This window comes from Thermobia domestica, chromosome 12, assembly GCF_964235325.1.
Source record: "Thermobia domestica chromosome 12, izTheDome1.hap1.1, whole genome shotgun sequence".
In the NCBI taxonomy this organism is placed as follows: domain Eukaryota; kingdom Metazoa; phylum Arthropoda; class Insecta; order Zygentoma; family Lepismatidae; genus Thermobia; species Thermobia domestica.
In genome coordinates, this window is record NC_137465.1 from 134,073,041 (window position 1) to 134,094,676 (window position 21,636).

Sequence of the window (21,636 nt, forward strand, 5' to 3'; positions counted from 1 at the left end):
GATCTCTAAACAAGAAGTAAACTGAAAAATTCTTTCCCCTGTTAAGAATATTCAAAATCCAACTTTATTGTACTTGAGCAAACAGATAGATAGCAAATTTATCACAGGATATCACATACGAAAGTACGTGAACAATAATACTGAATTATGGAGTTATTCATTTTATATCATTAATATTCCTACGATTTGAGAAACTCTGACTTCTTTGTACAAAAAAATCTTAACAAAAATTGTATACAATATGGTGGCTCAGCGTACTTTTTCTGGTACTTGTATTACAGTTGCAAGACAGCAAAAATATATTCTTATATTTCCCTGCAATGGGAAAAACAACTAGACTTCTCTGGTAGATAATTTTGATTCTAGTCTGTCACAACAGTCCTACTCTTCCAGTCATAAATACAGTTACTTCTGTAACTCACGTTAAACATGTCTGAAAGTCCTTATATTTGTGTATTTTATTATTGAATAAAAAGAACAAAAGAAAAACTAATCTTTGTTACAAACCAGGAAGTCCATCTGATATCTTTCAGATGAGTTATGTGTAATCAACATACTAATTTCCATCCTCATTATTGTCACCGTCCTAGGTTAAAATTTGCTACTTTTCAACTTAAAGATATTCCCTGTTGCCTCAGTATTGTAAATATTGCGCCCCGACAGGAATTGACAACGCACACTTATGAGCACATATGAAATATTGCGTGTTATATATTTAAATTAATTACTTCACTGTATGAGTGAAAAGTGGTCGCTCGTTTCATAATAGCACAAGAAATATCAGTAATTTGTTCGCCGATTGAGCAATTTTTAAAGGTATAACTACCATAGTCACCAGATTTCATTTGCGTTTACTCTTTTTAGAATATCAAAAAAATATGTTGTACGGTGTGAGGGTGCTGTCTTTTGAATCTATCAAATGCAGGCATCAAAATAAAAAGTATAATGACCATGATATTAACATTACAGCAAGTCTTCTTCTATCCGTTCTTTGAAATAGTTGGAAATTACTTTCAATACTTTTTGTAAACTTAGATTTCTCTATGAAAAATCCAGAAATTCCATAGTTTGAATTTGTTTTATTTTCTTATAGCGCATAATTAACATTAGGACAGAATTTGCTATGTGAATAAGTTTGAAATCGAGTTGTGTGTATATTTTATGCCCTTGTGTAATAGCGAGGATATGAATGATATAATTTACTTTTAACGTGGTATCGAACCCACGATTGAAGCAGTAAGGCCAGTGAGCAGACCATAATGTAAGTTGACTCTCGCACTATTGGCCGTTTCTCACCACACTATTTACCCTTCAAGAGAACAAGGCTACATGACCATTCCATCGGTCAGGCTCCAAATCGAGTTAGGATTTGAATCAGGGAATTAGGCGAATACACACACTATCATGTAAGATCACCTCACACAAAACAGGCTACGTACTCTCAGTACATACTATCAACTACAAGAAAAGTGGTTTATAGAGCGATTCGACAGGTTGTGACCTGCAATGTGTACTTCTAAATTAACTAACGGCAAAATCATAAAAGTAACCATAGTTTCTATGGAGGTATCCTGTGTTTCTTGCGGTATTTAATGTAGATCACGAACTCTCTAGCTTGAGAGATAATATCGTTGAGTTCGCAACGCTGACTATGGAAAGATGTAGTGAACTGGAGTGAAGTGAAGTGAAGTACAAGAATTAACCATACAGTGTGAAAAATAACAAAGATCGTTGATAAGAACAGATGAAGTGGAGAAGAGGCTATTCACAAAAGAAGCACTCAACTCAATTAAAAGTTCTCGGTGGAAGGGAAAATTGAGCAACTTCTGCACTGACATAACAATACAACATCCCATGTTCTTTTCTCGTTTCCTTTCTGTTCTCAGCTGTATTCTTATTGCTGCTCCTCTTCTTCTTGTCCTACTGCTACTGAGCATCTGTGAAATGTCTTCGTTGAAGCAAGAGAACTCTCATCTTTAAAAGGAATTACACTTTCTGCTTTTTTTTTTTTAAATGCTACCACAATCATGAAACTTGAAAGTACTGAATAGATATCACAGCCCTGGAGAGAAGAGAGAAAGAAATACAGACATTAGAAATAAATGTAGTAAATTATTTGTTGAAATTAATGAATGTTTAATGTTGCTGCCGCTATTTTTCTCATTTCCAGAGAGATATATAGGTCTATACGTACCTAAAAATTAAATGAAATCTTCTTGTTTTATATCCAACATTTATGCCCATAGGCTCAAGAAGACATATGATAATGAAAGTGAATGCTCATCAAAATATTGGTAGAATTAGAGCATAGGTGGGGAAAGAAACTCGAGAAAACTCATGGGGCCGCTACGGATCAGTGGTAGAGCGCTCACGTCTGATGCATGGGGTCCTTTGTTCGATCCAAGCTCGCGCCAAGTGAACTTCGTGGTGGGCAAAGACCGTGTGCGTGAGTTTTCTCGGAGTTCGCGCGCTTTCTCCCTTTTTCTTCTTTCCACCGTTTCATTTATTTCTCATCATAGCCGTCTCTTTTATCCTAGACTTCATAATGATGGGACGTAAAACTTAACAATTTCATTTCATTTTATTTTTCAAGAAAACTCACAGACACGATGTTATTCATCACAAATTTACATGATTAGTGATCAAACAAGGAACTACTCAGATCAGAGAAAAGTTCTATACCACTTTTATGTTTAAGTATATCTCTTATTCCTAGTGTATTTTTCTATAACTTTTCTGAGTAACTTTAATGCTTATTTTCTTTTTCATTGATTTTTTCTGAGTGCCATCAACTCATATTTTCTCATTCTTGAACTTCACTGAGTACCATTAACTCTTATTTTCTCTTTTTTGAACATAACTCACTACCATTAACTCTTATTTTCTCTTTCGTGAACTTTACTGAGTTCCATTAACTCTTATTTTCTCTTTCTTGAACTCTTCTGAGTACCATTAACACTTATTTTCTTCTTACTGCACTTTTCTGGATATCACTAAAGTTGATAGGAACATAAACAAGAAATAAGGCATGAAAATTGCTGATGCTCTTCAGAAGAACGCCGCTCAATGGGTTTTGTCTCACAATCATCGGTTTAACGCATCAGATCGCTGAATGTGATGACACGGATTGCCGCTGAGCCACCGTAGCCCATGTACTGTACAACTACATAGAATTCCGAAATGTAACGAAACTCCAAATTTTCTTTATCGAATTTAATATGTGTAATTTCTCCTCTCTCAACTTTGTTTTCTAAGTATCTATTAATCCTTTACAAAACAAACAACACACACACACACACACATATATATATATATATATATATATATATATATATATATATATATATATATATATATATATATATATATAGGGAGCTGATTCCCTACACCGAAACCAGCAACAAACTCCTCTGGAACTTGGGTCAGTGAGGGATTGATTCGGCGACATAAGTTGCCGAAAACGTGTGAAAATGAAATTCAGAGGGCTGTAATTCAAAAACAACGCAACGTGAAGAGTGCGGTTTAGAACATGACACTCGAAGTCATACCTGCTCGATTGAAAAATGTATGTTTCAAACTTACGCAAGATGTTTACGAAGTATTCCCCGAAGGAACTTAGGGATTCCCTATAACGTGGCAAGTAATCTTAAAAATAAATGATTTTTCCCTTTGAGTAACAAATCAAGAGCACACAAATTATGCTCCTATATATTTTAAATTCTTGTTTTAAATTAGGAGCCTAACTTTATGGAAATTGTCAAGACTAGTGGTTCTTAAACACTAAATGTCAACATTAAATGAAATAATCAACATTGTACTCGGATGAAGAGTGTGGATCCAGCTGGATCCAGCAATCTTTCTTCGCTACAACTCTGTTTCAGATCCTGATGTCATCTCGGCGTAGTAGACTTGAGATTACGTCCCCTTAATTAAGCATCTGTGAGTCATATTATCCAATCAGCGGCGTTTCATTTCTTCATCATAGAAACCTTAAGCACTTCTATAACACGGTTTCTGTAAATATGTTCATTCATAAATTACATAGCTTATGATGAATGTATTAATAATATATATCTTTGTAATTATCTTTCCAGGAGCGATGCTGGATCATCACACGCCGTATTGGGAGCAGCCGTTTTCACAACCTTATTTTGAAAATTCTACGAAACGTGAGATGACTACGACGGTCGGACAAACTGCGTACCTACATTGTAGAGTGAGAAACCTTGGGGACAGGGCGGTAAGTACACTCAATTTAAACTTAACCAAATTTGTAATTGTTAACTCTACATAACTCATTGCAGTGAAATTTAAGACACTGCATATTTAAAACAAATATAGCTTTATTATTTCATACTATTTCTCACATTTTTATGTAATGTTGTTTTTCTTGTAAAGTTCTGACTACAGTAAATACTTGTCTGTAATAAGTATCAACATTGCTGAAAAAATCCTATCTTGATTGTTTCAAAACTAATCAGTATTATAAGTACACTTGACAGTGACGAAGTCACCTTTATTTTTTTTTAAGGGGGCAACGGAGGGACAGTGAATGATTTGGGAGGCATTTATTATTTTATATATGTAATTTACATTTATGTAATATTCAAGAAAAGACTAATATTTTCATATATATATCAAAAATAATTTTAGAAAGAGAGAAACAGGACAGTAATGCATAATAGAAAATTCAATAAAATTCTGTTACTAACTCTGTAGGTGATGAAATAAATTATGTATCACTTTGATAGTTTTATCATATATACAAAAGACTAGAGTATGTCGTCTATAAAATATATTCATATGCAAAGTATATATTTTATACAAATTTTTAATTACTACCTTGATCAAATCATTTTGTTTAAGTATAAAATTGTCATCATTAAACGCACAACTTTTAAGTTGATTGACACATGAAAATGAAAATCTAACATATCAAAGCGCAATCAACTTTTGACAAGTAAACTTTTTTTTTTCTTTCTTCATTGAATATATAGAACACTGATTGTAATAACCTTCGTTGTACGAGAAGATTACTTTTATGAAAAATATTTTAAAGAAAATCTTGAAGTACTTTTCTTTGTCCTAAAGTGCGTGTTTGAATGAAAATGAAAAAGATATTTAGCTTCTTCAAGTGCTGTGTTCCGACCCCAGGTTCAGTTGTAGATTCACATCTCATATAACCTCTGCGTTTGAAAGAGCTACCACACAAATCAATCCAATTCATTTCAAACGGCATATTTATTATTCTTTGCGAGAAATTATCTCCCACCTTCTTTAGAATTCCTAACTGCTAACTATCATCAACAGATTATTTTAAACGTTTCAGCAGTTTGCTCATTTTAGCCATTTTATAAATACAAAACAGCAAATTAATATATTAAAGAATTTGTTTCCTTCTTCCTTTAAAAGAGAATGTTTCGAAAATGCTTGGATACCTGTCCACTTAATATTTAACCAAGAGTTTATATAGCGTGTTTCATCTCCCTAAACTTGAAGGAGTCGTGAGATATTCTATTTTCGACATAAATATTGATTCCCATTTCCTGTCTTATGATACGTATTTTCATCAAAATGATATAATAATTACCACAAATTCAAGATAAGTGCAAACTGTATTCAAAAGTTCATTTCAAACGGGTTCACCTTTTTTCTCACGATGCGATAACAAATAAGATTACTCTCATTTAACAAGAGTTTAGTTTACCAAAATTACCTTATATACAGGGTGGCCCAAAAGTAGGTATACACCTATTGATCAAGTATAACATTCTAGCTTTTGGGTTTATTTTTTTCGGCTGCTCCGATCTTAAAATATAAGTAAAATGGCATTAAGAACAAACAGTAAAGAAACTGAGTCTACCTGATGGATAACAATAAGAAACGATATAAAAAAAACAATGAGCTGATCAGTACGGGATTGTATACGTACTTTTGTGCCACCTTGTATTTACTCTATCCGTGTGTCCGTCCACCGTCCAGGAAAAGAAATTCATCAACTACTAGATTGGTCACCTTCAATTTTCGCCTGGATGTAGAGGGGCAAAAGACAGGAAAAGATAGTAATAGGGTCGAATTCGTGAAATTCTAACCGGAAGTGGTGGAACAATTTACGCTTTTGCATTGATTACTATAGAAAAAAAATAGTACTAGATAGTGAAAATCGGTTTCTTGCAATCCATTGAACATCCGAAGAATATATTTAATTTCCATCTTTAACTCTTCACTAAAATCTAAAGAAATCCAGTACAAATTCTGCGAGATGCTTTTCTTGTAATATAGTTACCGTCCTAATAATATGTAACACTCCCTATGTTATTCCTCTGTTTAAACTGGAAGTAGCAGAAATCAACCACTTCTGGTTTTTACGTTGATCGTTACAAAGTAAAAAAAAAAAAAAAAAAAAAGTAACAGCCACATGCAGCGAGAAACGGTTTTCTGCGATCAATTAAGCGTCCCAAGAGAATATTCTATTTCTACTCTAATCTACTAAACCCGAAAGTAAAGAAATATATACCTCTTCCGGTTTTAATATTAATTGAGAACATATCACATCATACAAACCAAACTCATCCACGTTGTGTACACGTGGTATTGCTTCTTATTTATACGATTCACTAATATTCCTCATGTAAATTTTAATTTTCAATTGTAATCGTAGTATCTCTAATATATACATAATTCTTTTGCTCTGCCGGGAATGGAACAGGTTCGCCTCGTTAAACAATATTTCATGTCCTGTCATTATATCGTGTTCTACTATCAGTAATTTATTCAAATACCCGTAAGTTAATTCTCTGGTGAGCTGTTTTACTCTTTCCTAATCGATCTGCCAGTTTGTTCTATGTAGCCAAGCCCAGACTCAGTAACAGGTCTGTGCTTATTATGCTCACAGTTCATCTGATAAATTCTGTTTTTTTTTTTGTTTGTTTTTTCTTTTTTTTGTTTAATTGTCTTAGTTTGGGTGTATATTAAGCATTCTGTTTTTTTACATTCGTTGAGTAATATAATTTACTATATAAGTGTAATATGATATATGAAAGACTGTTAAGATCCATGCTACTAATAATATCAGTAATATTATTAGCGGAATATTCATCAGATTAATTAATAATTAACACAATGTTAACTCTTTCTATTATACATATTATTGGATAGTCTTAACCTTAGGCACAGGGATGTCTTAATGATATTGTCTTAATTACATCTTTATGTCTAGGACATGAGTAGATGTGTCTTATAGAAACTTTTGAACTATCTTAGTCACTTTTGCCTTCAACATTCCCTGCGACTTTAGGTTACGTCGCTGTTTAAAACATGGTCCTGTAAAATTTATGCATGTTTATACACATTTTTAGTTGTTATCTCGATTAAACATATGCTTTTGTCTCCTCTAAAATTTCAATTATATTTATTGTATCAGGTCTCTCGTACTCCTGTGAGCGCCTAATGATCATTATCATCATTATCATAGGTGTTCTGTCATTATTGGCAGGTCACTTGCTGCAACTGAGAAGCTACCGTGATCCACAGTCTTCCGCTAACCTGTACGATTTTTCCGTTTTAATATTGTCCATCAATTCTAGTCTCCTTCGCCCCCTCTCCCTCTTTACTGCCACCATATTTTCTAGCACATCCCTCATGATACAGTTCCTTCTTAGCCAATGTCCCAACCACTTTCGCTTCCTCTTCTTAATAGTATTTAAAATTGTTCCATTTCCCCACCATTTCTAAGACTCTCTCATTCGTTTTCCACTCGACCCAGCTAATTCTCTCCATTCTTCTCCACACCCACATTTGGAAAGCTTCCAGGCATTTTTCATCATTTTTGTGTAGTGTCCATGTTTCTGACTCATACAGTGCAGTACTCTACGCGAAGTATTTTATAAGTCTTTTTCTTAACTCTTTATTCAAGGCGTCAAGTGAACTTTGTGGTGGACGAACACCGCGTGCGTGGGTTTCTTTGGGGTTTTCCCGTTTCCTCCCACTTTCTTCATTCCACCATTTCAATCATTTCTCATCATCACCGTCTTCTTTAGCCTAGCGGACATAATAGTGCTACGTAAAACCTACATTTTTTCTTTATTCAAGGTCTCACAAAATAGACTTTTCTTCCTCCTAAAGGCTTCTTTCGTCATTCCTATCCTTGTTTTAATTTCACGTTCACATTTCCTATCATTACTAACAATACCCAGGTATCAAAAAACTAGTCACCTGTTCCATCTTCTCCCATTCTACTTCTGTATTTGATGGTTATATGTAAGGTCCCAATAACCGTTATCAAATTGATCATTCCGTTCTGAAGTTACCGAGGAAAGAACGTGTAGTGAATAACATATGCGCTTTTACAAGTGAATATAAAAGACAGATTAAAAATAAGTAAAAAAGATAAGACATCAATTCCTGGCGGCGGCTCAAGAGATTTTGTAATAGAATGCAAAAAACCGTTTTAATTCGAGTGTCAAAAGCAACTAATGACAGCAATGAGAATTGGTATGATACTGATCACATCTTCACACAATAAACGATTTGGTTGAGAAAGAGAACAAACTGCAAGATCGATCAGACGCAGCTGTTCATGGCTTCAGGATAAATGATAATTTTGTTTGCTTCTAGAGTCGAGTGTATGTAAATGGCATATTTGCACTTCCTTTTCTATGGTTATCTAGTATATGTATTGTTAACTCACGTTGAAACGTGATTTCCACAATACCATCACCCCAAATACCAGTTTAGAATAAAATTGTATTATTTTACGAAAGTTTGACAGCAATAATTACTGAGAAATTCCAATAATGAAAGCACACTAGTAGTAGTTGAGCTCCAATCCGGAGCATAAACAAAAAACAAAAATGAAATAAAAATATATATATTTCCCCTGTTCCTACTTCCGCTGAAAACAGCCGATATTGTTTCATACACATTTGGGAAAGTCTGCACTGGAAAAGAACCACCATGACAAGCGTTAAGTGGCTTTTCCTTTAGCATTGTTGTTCACGTGGCAGTCGAAACGAACAAAGAGAGAGAGAGACAGAGAGAGAGAAGGAGAAGAATATTTTCACGTGAGAGAAGGAGAAGGACTGAGACAGAATAGAAGAGAGACAATCTCAATTCCCTTTTGCGTCCCACACCAAACTAACAACATTCCTCCGTCGTCTGTTAATTAATTCATCTACAAACAACGTTGAATGCTAAACAAACATTCTTCGTATGCAGATTGCATTGAGGAAACCACATTCTAACGGCAACAAAATAGTTTTCTACAGGAGAAATATATATAAACACATATGAACATACTGCATAACATTCACCAACAAAACAACACACATACACACATACTTGGGGAGTATGACGAATATAGACCCTAAGTTACGACTGTTGCTTATGAATGTATTGTTCCAGCTACAATGGGAAGAGAATGAATGCAGTCCGTTTTTCTCAAATACGATCATCTCTTGTAAGAATACATTTATTGTCTGTTATGTCTGTTATCTACAAATGGTTTTGTGATATTTTTGGTAGCGACGTGCTATTGGACAGTTCAAGCAGAGTATAAAATCGACTTAAACTTGCTTATTTTACTTACTCGAACACAGGTGCGCACCTAGAAACTTTTGTTGGGGTGTCCAATTATACAAGCTACTACGTCTATGTAATATTCAACAGGTATTATTCTATACCCAATAACTAATTGTAAAATACTTCCACCTATATTTTCAGAAACAAAAATGATATAACTAGTTTGTTTTTGTACGAGAAAGAAAAAATGAAGTGTAAAATCAAATATTCATGCTACATCAATCATTTCCCTGTTAAACAAGTATAGTTTTATTTTAAACATGTATATACATCTATGTTGAGTTAGTAAGTCTGGGAGTGTCCGATTTTGGCGGATCTCCCGTGGGTGCGCTCTTAGCCCAACAGTAAGACATAACACTGGCCTGTGCATATTTCCCATTTCACTAAGTAATCAAACACATGAAATAGTCCCAAATTTTTATAATTAAGGCTCTGATTTTTATGTAAAAACATTTTTTTAAAAAATTCGTACATGCCCAAAACAATGTTTATTATCCAAATTAAGAGTCTGGAAGTGTAAATTACAAATTTTATTTCACATAAAAATTCGTTTTCCGAAAAAAGAATTATGTAAATAAATATTTTGGACATTTTTGTGAAATAAAAAGAAATAAAATTATTCTTTCAATTTTGTGAATATTTTTATAAATACATATTTTTAATAATTTTCTGTTATTTTTTTCTTTCCCTCCAATGAAATTAACATAGGGGAAAAGTAGACTACATAAATTTATCCATTGCATTTACAAGCAATTTCCCACCTGTAGAAAAACCGTCGTCATAAATTATGCTTATCAGCGCTGGGTAACTTGTGCCAAACAAAGAGCTTCTAACAAGGGAACCTTCCGAAAATGATAGTTGAAAGGTGTGGCCTATGCCAATTGAAAGAGCTGTAACAGAGATGAGCATTCCCAAAAAATTAGCTGTCCATAGCAATAGGTTCAAGAAATATAAGGGGTGAAAGTTCGGGAAACAGCAAGGTTAGACAAGGTGAAAAAGTGCAAATTCCGCAAAAAAAGGGGGGCACGGCAAAATACAATACTGACAAGTGATGTATAGAAAGAGACTTGCCACAATAGGGAATAAATGAAGGCCACCAGTTTGGTTAACAGTGTTGCCAACTGCAATGAAAAGTAGACCTACATGTTTTGCAAAGAGCACTATATTTAGTGAGTGCAATATTAAGTGTCATGTAGAACATAAGATATGACGTGTATAATCAGTGGTACAATCTAACAAAAGAGAATAGAAAAAACAGAAGTACGAAAAATACGGAAAAGACGAAGTTGGCCATAACGCGCCACGTTTGATCACGAGCTGTGCATATTAGAATGAACAAAACAAGAAGCACCAACTATGCAGGAAACCGATGTATCTAGAGTCGAAAAGAAAAACGAGTTCCAAAGTTGGCAGCACTGGCCATGAAAATCCAGACAATTCTAATATAGTTAGGCCACTTACTTCACAAAAAGAAAATTCCTGCAAGAGGCAATAGCCTTCGCATCATTTGTACATGCTTGTCCACATTGTACGTGCAATTGTTCGATGAGACAATGGTCCAAACAGAAGATACATTTGCAGTGAACACTGCGGAATACTGCCAATCCATCATACATGGTACAATGATCGCCTATGAATGTCTCGAAACAGTACTCTAGAGGTTTCGGAACCTTTGGTGGTCTTCCTATCATATATCCACACCAGTGGAAAGCAAACATAATCAAAGGCTTGATCTGCTGTGTGTTGCTGTCTGCAGTACTATCACCGCCTATATGATGTATCCAGAGTGTCCCACCTAACTGTGCGACTGAAATTGTTTCAAAGCGAAAAAAATGTGACACATCCAGTTGTGCAGAAGTGTACCCTTGTCAGCGGGCGAGAAACTTCTGTGAGACGCAAGTGCCCCCAAGTCCCCCATCATAGGGTCCCAGGGGCCAACTTCAAACCTTCAAATAGCACCATCGGTCGAGTTATATTTCTTTCGATAAATCATGGAGTATGCAACAACGCATATCAGAAATATTTACTATATGGGATTTCAAAATGGCCGCCAAAAATATCTGCTCGGTGACAAGAACAACGTGCAGTTTTGGCGGCCATTTTGAAACCCGTCCTTCATATGGCAAATGTTTCTTATAGGCGGTGTTGTATCTATCCAGAGAAATATCATCCGCCCCCTGTTCCCATTTAAAATGTTGCGGTTGACCCCTCGAGCCTTATGATGGAGACCCTGGGGACTTGCTTCTTACAAAGTTTTCTTGGCCCTCGATATGAGTACACTCGTGTGCAATTGGATTTGCAACATCTCTTTTCGCTTCGCAGCAATTTGAGATCACAATGTTCGATGCCATGTTAAGACACAACATATATTTGTGGCGGCCATTTTGAAAAACATGCTTCATATAGCAAATGTTTCCTATATGTGTTGTTGCACATTCCATGATCTATCGAGAGAGGTACCACTCGGTCCCTGTTGCCATTTGAAAGTTTGAAGTTGGCTCCTGGGGCCCTATGATGGGAATCCTGGGGGCACTTGCTTCTCACAGACTATTATCATCCCCTGACATTGGTACATTCCTGCACAACTGGATCCGTCACATTTTTGTTCGTTTCTCAAATCTTTCAGGTCACAAAGGTTGGTGGGACACCCTGTATATTCCCACATACGACCCAACCATGACATAATGTTTACTTCTATTATAGGTTGTTGGCTCAACCCAACCATTTCATGTTCCCCGACTTGGCATTGCCTCAATCACTCTAGCATTGATGCATTCCGAGTGATGACTGTTGCCAGAATTTTCTTTTTGTGAAGCGACTGGCCTAACTATATTAGACTTGTCTGGATGTTTATTGCCAGTGCCGCCAACACTGGAACTCGTTTTTCTTTTCGTCTCTAGGTACGTCGGTTTCCTGCATAGTCGGTGCTTCTTGTTTTGTTCATTCTAATATGCACAGCTCGTGATCAAATGTGGCGCATTATGGCCAACTTCGTCTTTTCCGTATTTGTCATACTTCTGTTTTTTCTATTTTCTTTTGTTAGATTGTACCACTGATTATACACGCCATATCTTATGTTCTACATGACACTGAATATTGCACTCAATTCATATAGTGCTCTTTGCAAAACATGTACTTTTTATTGCAGTTGGCAACACTGTTAACCTACTGATGACCTCCATTTGTTCCCTATTGTGGCAAGTCTCTTTCTATACATCACTTGCCAGTATTGTATTTTGCCGTGCCCCCCCCTTTTTTGCGGAATTTGCACTTTTCCCACTCGTCCAACCTTGCTGTTTCCCGAAATTCCACCCCTTATATTTCTTGAACCTATTGCTATGGGCAACTATTTTTTTTGGGGGGGGGGGGAGAATGCTCATCTCTGTTACAGCTCTTTCAATTGGCATAGGCCATATCTTTCACTGCAACTATCATTTTCAGAAGGTTCGCTTGTAAGGAATGCTTTGTAGTTTGAAGCCAAAACTGAAGGGAGGACGAGTGACCGTAGGTGAAGGGGAAGTAATCGTAGGCAATCAATCAAAATAACAACTTTTCTCCATCAAGCAGTCAGAGACGGGCTTCTAGCATATGTTGCTATTTTGCCCATGGCTTCTTCTCACTTGTATGGCAGGATGAATATCGAAACAAGTAACACTGGAATTCTGTTCGTGATGTTCTTTGAGTGCGTTCCCGATGTTGTGTGATACCGATGTTCGTGAAATCCTGTACCTGGGCTGGTGATGTTAACTTCTGGCGTTGATCTAATTGCAGTACATTAGCATGCGAGGAGAGTACCGTAGCAGGAAGCACTTAGTATTTAGTTCAAAAACATTGAGTGTGAAGTTAAATGTCAGGTGTGTTATTTACTTGTTGCGAAAATGTTGATAGTTGTGAGTCTAGGTTATGTCAGGTGTAGAGTGGTCGGAAGTACTTGGAACTGAAGTGTTCTTTTTTGTAATGTTGGTGAGAGTGAGATTAGTGCAGTTAATGTGAACGTTGCCTTTGGTTGTGGTAAGGATATTAAGTTGTTTACAGAAGATGTGGCGGGTGACTTTGTGATGGTTTAGTGAAGGGTTTTCTGTTTCTGGGAGTCGGTGATTGTAGATAGGGTGAATGCTGCGTGGAAATTCAAACTGGTTTAGGAGGTTCGGTATGGTCTGTCTGAGTGTTTTTTTTCGAGGCCTCTGAGCACAGTCACTACTACCCGTTCGATGTCCGACTTCTTTGCAGGTGGCACAGATCCATCCGTTGATTGGTTTGTTGCAGGGCGACCTGTGGCTCTCTCCACATCGGAAGCAAACTCTTGGACGTGTGTAGGTCTGGGTGCGATGATCGTAGCCGTAACAGTTATGCCATGACGTGGGTCTTGCTGTGAAACGTGAAGCTTCTACTTTGTACTGCTTGTCATGAATATAGATGTCGTTAGCAGTGAGTTTGTTGACCGTGGCAAAACTGGTTGTGAAGTGCCGGATCAGGGGGAGTGGTCCTGTAGAATTCTCGATTCGAGTGATATTGCAGACGTTTTGTCAAGTTCATCTTCGATGGTTATGATATCCATGTTCACGTTGACGACCTTGATCACACATATATAGGTATGTCTTTTATTTGTGTTCGATTGCTGTCCGAGAGGAGGTAACTTGCCATCAGCTCTGTCTATGTCTTCTTGGGCAGAAATGGTGGTTAGTCTGGCTTTCGGTCCAAAATCTCTTGGTGAGAACTTCTTAGTGAAAGCTTCGATGACTTCCTGTGTTTGAATAATGATGTAAAAGCGTTCTCCGTTATGTGTTGGTCAGCCACGTAGATATCGACGATATTCTGGTATGTCATCCTTGATATGATTAACTAAAACATCTGGTTCATAAAAATGGGCAACAAGGTTAGTGAGGGCATAATTATGAGTGGGTAAGGTGGGAGATTCAGAGGAATTGTTTCAGGAGTCTGTCTTGGAATTATTAGGGATACGAGTAGAGGTTGTGTCTGTGAAGGTGCTACAAGTATTCTCCTCTGTGTTTGAAGGAAGGGAAGATGATCTGATTGTGTTTGCTGTACTATTGTCTGTTTTCTTGTGTGTGATGTTCCTTGTTCGCTTACACAGCACCATGATGGTTGAGTTCACTAAACACACTATTCACTGTACGCGGTCATCTTCTCGTCAATGAATGAATTGAATCGTAATCGTAGGCACAGCACTGCTAGCTTTTAAATAACCTTCAGTTACGAATCACGTGACAATTGCCAGGCTGTTCGATGAATCTTTGCACATTTTGTGGCCGAATGGTGAGAAGTATGACAATATTTTGCTTTTTCTGACTGATGGTGCTCCTTGTATGGGGAAAGCTAATGAAGCTCTTTCCATATGCTACCTTAACATGATTCACGTGGCATGTGTCTTACACGCCCTACATAGATTGCGTGAAAAAAAAACCGAACTCTTTATTTTAAACTGGACAAGTTAGTGTCAAATGGGAAAACATTTTCGTAAAACCACAAACTAGAATTGAGGTTTTCAAAGAAACAAATCCCGATCTTTTACTTCCTCTAATGAGGTGGGATACCTGACCTAATGCAGTACTTTATTAGATTTTGACCAATTTAGTACTCCATGAAGTATTATCATGTGCAGTTCTTTGGTTTCCAAGTTGCGCGCCATTAAATTTAGAGGCTAGACCCAGGTCCGAAACTAGACAATGAGGTTTGAGGAGTTCATGAATATGTTAGGGGGACCCCAAGACATTAAAATTTCTCTTACAAATATCTAAATTGTATTTTCGTATTAATAATAGCATTTTGTATTGAACTGTGGAGGGGGCCACGAAAAAATTAGAGGGGTCAGCCCACCTCTGGTTGCGGGCCTGGTTAGACCTATAAAAATCACTAGAAAATTCTCTATGTGATCGACGAAACAACCTATTTTAACCGAACTTGGCATCTTGGTGAATCTTACTAAGCTCAGATAATATAGTAAACTCACTGTCAACGATCACAACGGGTCAGATAACGACAAAAAGTTTGTTAAAAAGAAGCTCGTCATTTTATAGCCCCTAACTTGTATAGATTCTCTATAATGGTTAACAAAAAGCTTACAGTATTATAATTAAATACCTTTAACTTAACAAAATTAAAAGTTTCAACCATAAGCTGACTCATGGATATTGAATAAATGATACTAGAGTATCACAAAAATCACACACTTATTTATGCTGTATGTATATTAATGTGAAAACAGAAAGCCACACAACTAAAAAAGATACGTTTGAGTCTACTATATTGAGTGAAATATAATATTATATATTATGAACACATTTACTAAATGAAGAAAAATTAATTTGGACTTGTACTGTATATTGTTGTATAGCGCTAAGCGCAGTTGATAACCAAAATTACTTATTTCTTGGAAGACGAGCGGTTAAACTGGCGGGCGGTTAAAGAGAGGGTGGCTAAGAGAGAGTCCACTGTATTGCGACATATAGGTTTTTGGTTCCTGAATAATGGGTCACTAAATTGGGATTTGGTCTTGGTGATTTTTTTTCCTTTTTTCAAAAATAATTCTCTAATTTCTATTTTGATAAACAAAATACTTTCAAACAAACCTGTTATAGCACGGCCAACAAGAGATGGTCTCTGATGTTTCTTACCACATGCGGTGGGACATTGCTGCCCCTACTTTGTTACCAGTGTTACCAACCACGATCACTCTGTCTTATACCATTAATTAAATTGCCACTACAGTTGCACCGAAAAGAAACCTTGACACGCAAATAGTGGCAATGTCACTGCGAGCTTTCAGAGACATTCTGTTACTGGAAGCACTATAAAGTCAACTAAATGCAACATATAGTTATAATAAAGATTTACTAAAAATATTCAACGCAGAGGAATGTTTCCCTCGCAATAGAAAAAACCTCATTTGTTTACAACTAACGTTTATTTACATATACAATTAGTGGAACAGCTCTGTCAGTTTTAATAAACGCATGTGATTTCTTAGAAACTGTTATTGTTTCGGGAGAGCTAAGAAACTTCACAAAATGCATATTATCCAGGCAGTTTCTGTATTGAATAATTCTATTTATTGATCAAAACAAATCTTACATTCCATTTATTTTAAACCCTGTTACATGCATAATAATACATGAAGTACCTACTAACAAAATATTTTGTTTCCAAGTCTAAATTCTTCCTTTAAACCATTTTCTGTGTGTATAACTTTGCAAATCCAGAAAATATATCCTGAAAAGTAGTAGAGAAAACAATTTTAAAAATGTATTATATTTTCGTGTTGTTTGTTCACTAATATCCTTTCTCCACAGTAAGCATAAACTTTCTCCTGTACCCGGAGGAGCATTTCAAGAGCGTACCATTTGCTCTTCAATATTTCATGAGCATGTGATTGTTGGTGCCTCGAGGCGTGACACTGACAAGATAAACAGGATTCACACATTTTCTCATCCGCATACATGTTTTAGTATTTCCGCGTTACAATTGTGTGACGTAGAAGTGTCAAAACTATTTTCGACATATATACATACAAAGAAAGAAGAAAAGAAAACCAAAAACCCCGAAAAGAAAATAACGAAAGACAGTTATGTCCAGTTTTGTTAAAATATAAATAATGAATGTTAGAATGAAAGGGGAGAGAAAAAAGTTTCTCAACGTGAACAGAAAGTGTGAGCCAGTAATTACAGTATATTTATTACAACGATCAATATACTTACATCTACAGGATTTTTTTATTTAGGCAATATTTGTACAAACGATACACACACTTCAACACAGTGGTCAAATACTATTAAATTATGTTTGAGGTCTAAATGACCTGCTTTTCGAAATTCCAACGCGTGAATTTCAATGAACATTCAATTGAAACAAATTCAATTTTATTGTGCATTATACAGCGTAATGGAGGAAGCAGCAGAAACTAAGATTACAAGGCCGATATTTCTGGAGTTTCGTCTCTTATAAACGAATAAGGAGTGTGCGGTAATTTTAATATATGGTGTTGATAACTGTGAAGAGTTTCAGCCACTCATCACTTACGAAGCTAGTTATAGGTAAACAAAACACAAATGGTGACTCGTTTGGAAAACTGGTCTCGCTAATAAGTCCGCTCAGTTATTCCATTCCTGTGGACGAAACGTATAAATGCGGCTAAAATTCACCGGAAGCTGGTAAAAGTTTACGGAGAGTCTGTAATGTCTCGTCACCATATCTCAGAATGGTGTCGAAAGTTGCAGCTTGTAAACAAAACGTCACGGACCGCAGTGGCCAACCCACCACAGTATGAGCAGATTTGAACACAGTTCGCATGGATGAGTTGATTCAGGACATCATAAGGATCACGTTACGGAATCTGATGGCAGAATTGGGAATGTCGTTCGGAAACGTTCGTCACTTGAAGGGGTACTTCGGAAGCCATCGCTTCGCTTCAGACGAGAAGGAGAAAGACTTCGTCACAACGTGACTGAACATGCAAGGACAGGATTTTTACCAGCAAGTAAACTTCAAACTCATCCCACGATGCGATAAGTGCATCAACCGATGTGGAAACTATGTCGGAAACTAACCTAATATATGTACTATCTGCTGGCTGTACTGGTTGTATGAAACAATATAATTTCACTCAGACTTTGTAACCTTACTTTCTGATCAACCTTCGTATATGTTCCATAGTATAGAGCTCTTTAAATACATCATCAGTTTAACCAAACAATCCATTGTAGATTGAGTTTTGTGTTTCACATCCATAAAGAAAAGACTTAATACTAAAGAAAACTCCGAACCACGACCTGGGTTTCAGTTCGTTGGACTTAGTGGATGTGCAACCTATCAATTAAGGTCGACTCTTACACTATAGGTAGAGCCCTTCACACTGTATCATCCCTAATAAAGTTGGATTATAAGACCATGCTACTGGTCTCAACACGATAGATTGAAAATATTATAAAACTTTAAATCAAAGATTTTTTTTAAAAAAAAGAAACAAGTATGAAGTAAATAAACACTTAAACATGTGGATTGATATATGAATAATCGCCCTATCTCCAAAACTTACATACATCAAGAATTCTCTGTATATTGATGCTAATATAAGCAGCAGCAGGTTCTAGTTCGATTAGAAGGGTGAAAACGGTCTTCGTAAAAGAGATAAGTCAGTTTTGAGTTATTTATAACTAATACATGACCTTTCATCTTTGATAAAAATGGTTCAATATCATACGTAAATATCGAATGTTTTTGTGTTCATGGGACAACTTCCAGCTAGATTTACTGCCAGGGACTGGTGGTTTCTCCAAGAAAAAAATGATTTAGGAGCCTTGGAGGGAATTTAAGAGGAAATAGCTGAAGTTTTTACGAGTTAAACGACGTTATTTCTTTCGAAGCAATTCTTCAATGCATTGCATCATCGAAATGTAAACACTATCGAGAAACCGAGGATTTCACAAATTAAGCATATGTATGTAATGAATTTTAGAAAGAAATTGAAATTAATTAAAATGCAATTGAAGCTTAATGTTACGTGCGCGAACTTCTAACATTGTACATCAAACTGCAAACATTCTAGGATAATTTTGACATCAGTTTGCGGAAACACAGGATATGCGGAGAATTATTAAATGGATTTTCTACCGGAGAAAAATACATATTCCTGTCAGGTGATTGTAGCATTAACCTACTGACGTACATCACAATATTAAATACGGATGTTTTCCCATAGTGCGATTGATCCCACCGTATGAGAATTCAGTACTCCAGTTTTGATGTAATGTTCCCATCAGAAAGCAGAAAATGAGATATTTTGTTTCATTATTAAAGAATGGTGGTTGAGGATGTAGAAAATATGTAAGTGCTATCCTAACAGGACATACGGATACTAGTCCCCACATACAATGTTATCACCAGAAGCTCAACCGCGTTGGAATCAACCTAGGTACCTATTTCACGAGAGATGGAAGCATTGTTGCTGAAGTATCGTATCACTTGTCATCATTACCATCTTTATCTTAATGCGTTCAAAGTTAACTTCAAAACATTATATCATTGCACGTATTAAATAAACGAGATTTGTATTATTCTTATTTACTGTCCTCAGCTCAGTGCGCTTTCTATTAAAGAACACATTAAAAACATTGATATGCTGACATTAGTAATATCTATGATCAATTAATAAGTATTCCTTATTGACACAGGTAGGTGAAGCTTTCTACTGTCGAAGCGCGCAAACAATTTTCTTTACAGTACTCTTCGCCAACGTTAACCCCAACAAATATGAATAGTTCTTAAGCTACCAAAAAATTACATTGCATGTTTCATTTAAAAAAAAAAGAAAAAAAGAAAATAAATTCAGATTATCCTGAAACATGTCTTTAACTTTGGTAGCAATAAAACACCTTTGTTTCTGTCTGATCTCAGCCATGAACAAGAGACTTAGTTCAGAAACCTCAAAGAAAACGCATTCAATATTTAATTAAAATCGGGCAAGTTTTAGTAAGACGAAATCACAGTTTCATCAAAATCCATTTACACACGGCATCATGATATTAACTTTTTATTGTAAGATGTGACACATTAAACTTTTTACACACCTTAAAAATTGTACATATAGTGTTCACAAGATGGATCCTCAATTAGGCATTATTTATTTTGTGTTGGTATGACAAACAATTTCACATGGTCGAATTACTATTTTAACAACATAGCAACGTATAACAACTGAAAGAGAAATTACATCTCAAGGATGTTATAAATAGAGGATCTGCCGATATTTATCTTCATCCTATTAAATCGATGAAGCCAAAAAGCAACCGACCATTGGCACGTCTGATTGGCTACTCTCGTTTCTACCATCGTCTGATTGGCTACTTTTGTTTCCGCCATGATTGTTGGCTCAAAACATTGCGATCCTATTGGGTGGAGTGGACAGAGTAGGGGTGGCGAAACTGTGACGTATGGCTTCAAGATTTTGTTGTAAGGGCAGATCCTCTATTTTATAAGATCCTTGTTACATCTATATTTTTCTCATATTCTTCTTCTTCCTTTCTTAAACAGCTTGTGCATAATTTAAAAGTGAACTCTGTCAACAAATACAAATAAGGATTGAAATACAAGTATAAATACAAGTATCGTTGCATTAGGAAAGTAGATGTAAAATATATGGGAAGGAATTCATCCTCTCGTCTTGCACTAGCTTCAATTTGAGAAGAACATATATTAATTATCATATTTGCCAATGAATAAGACGCAATTTTTCATTGAAGTTATGTCCAAAAATATGCGTCTTCTACGGTGATATAGAAATTTTAATTATTTCAGTTTCAATAAGTATTCTCGATTCTATGTTTTTTGATATCTTCTCTATTTCTTTTCGCTATTCAAGAGCATTCCAGTTCCAGACAGTTACAATCGCTTTAGTTACCGTTTAAGGTAAAAGCATTAGCCATACACGAAAAGGACCGGCTAATAGATATTCCACTATACAGTATAGCATAGTTGAATGAATAATAATTTAACAATTTGTTAATAATTGAGGATCAGATAACTACATTTATTTATACCATATACTGCAAACGTCATTAACTTAGTATTATAATATTTTAATGTATAATGAAACACAGTCTTTAACTCTTTCTACAAGAGATTCAAATTGCACAAATATCTTTTGTATCTTTTCTTGTATCTTTTGTAGAACAATTAATATTAGCTAAAGATATAACGATGAATAATCATAGACAACCTGAGATTAGATAGTACTTATATGAAAATAAGATTTTGATAAATATAACGAACTTATCAAACTGATATTATTTTTTTACACAATTCCTTATTTTCTTAATATTTGTCAGGTTTGTTTTAATAAGACATTTACTTTTTATGCCTGAGACTAACTAATGCATTATTGAAAAAAGTTGAAGGCAAAATGATCTATTAAGTATAGGATGTTGTACTAAAATTGAGTGTAGATAATACTTTAAAGTGGGTCACAATGAAATTTTTCAAGTTAGTGAATTAAAATCGTCCGATTTTCAACGAACTTGAAAAGTTCGTTATTGAGTTCTCTAT

General features: G+C 35.6%; 1 protein-coding gene across 1 annotated transcript in view; it reads left to right on the forward strand.

Moving 5' to 3' along the window:
• LOC145666668 (protein amalgam-like) overlaps positions 1-21,636 on the forward strand; it is a 296,952-nt gene that overhangs the window by 150,342 nt on the left and 124,974 nt on the right. Inside the window, exon 2 of the mRNA XM_081734140.1 lies at positions 4,095-4,240. Coding sequence (XP_081590266.1) covers positions 4,095-4,240 — 146 coding nt within the window. The remainder of the gene's footprint in view (positions 1-4,094; positions 4,241-21,636) is intronic.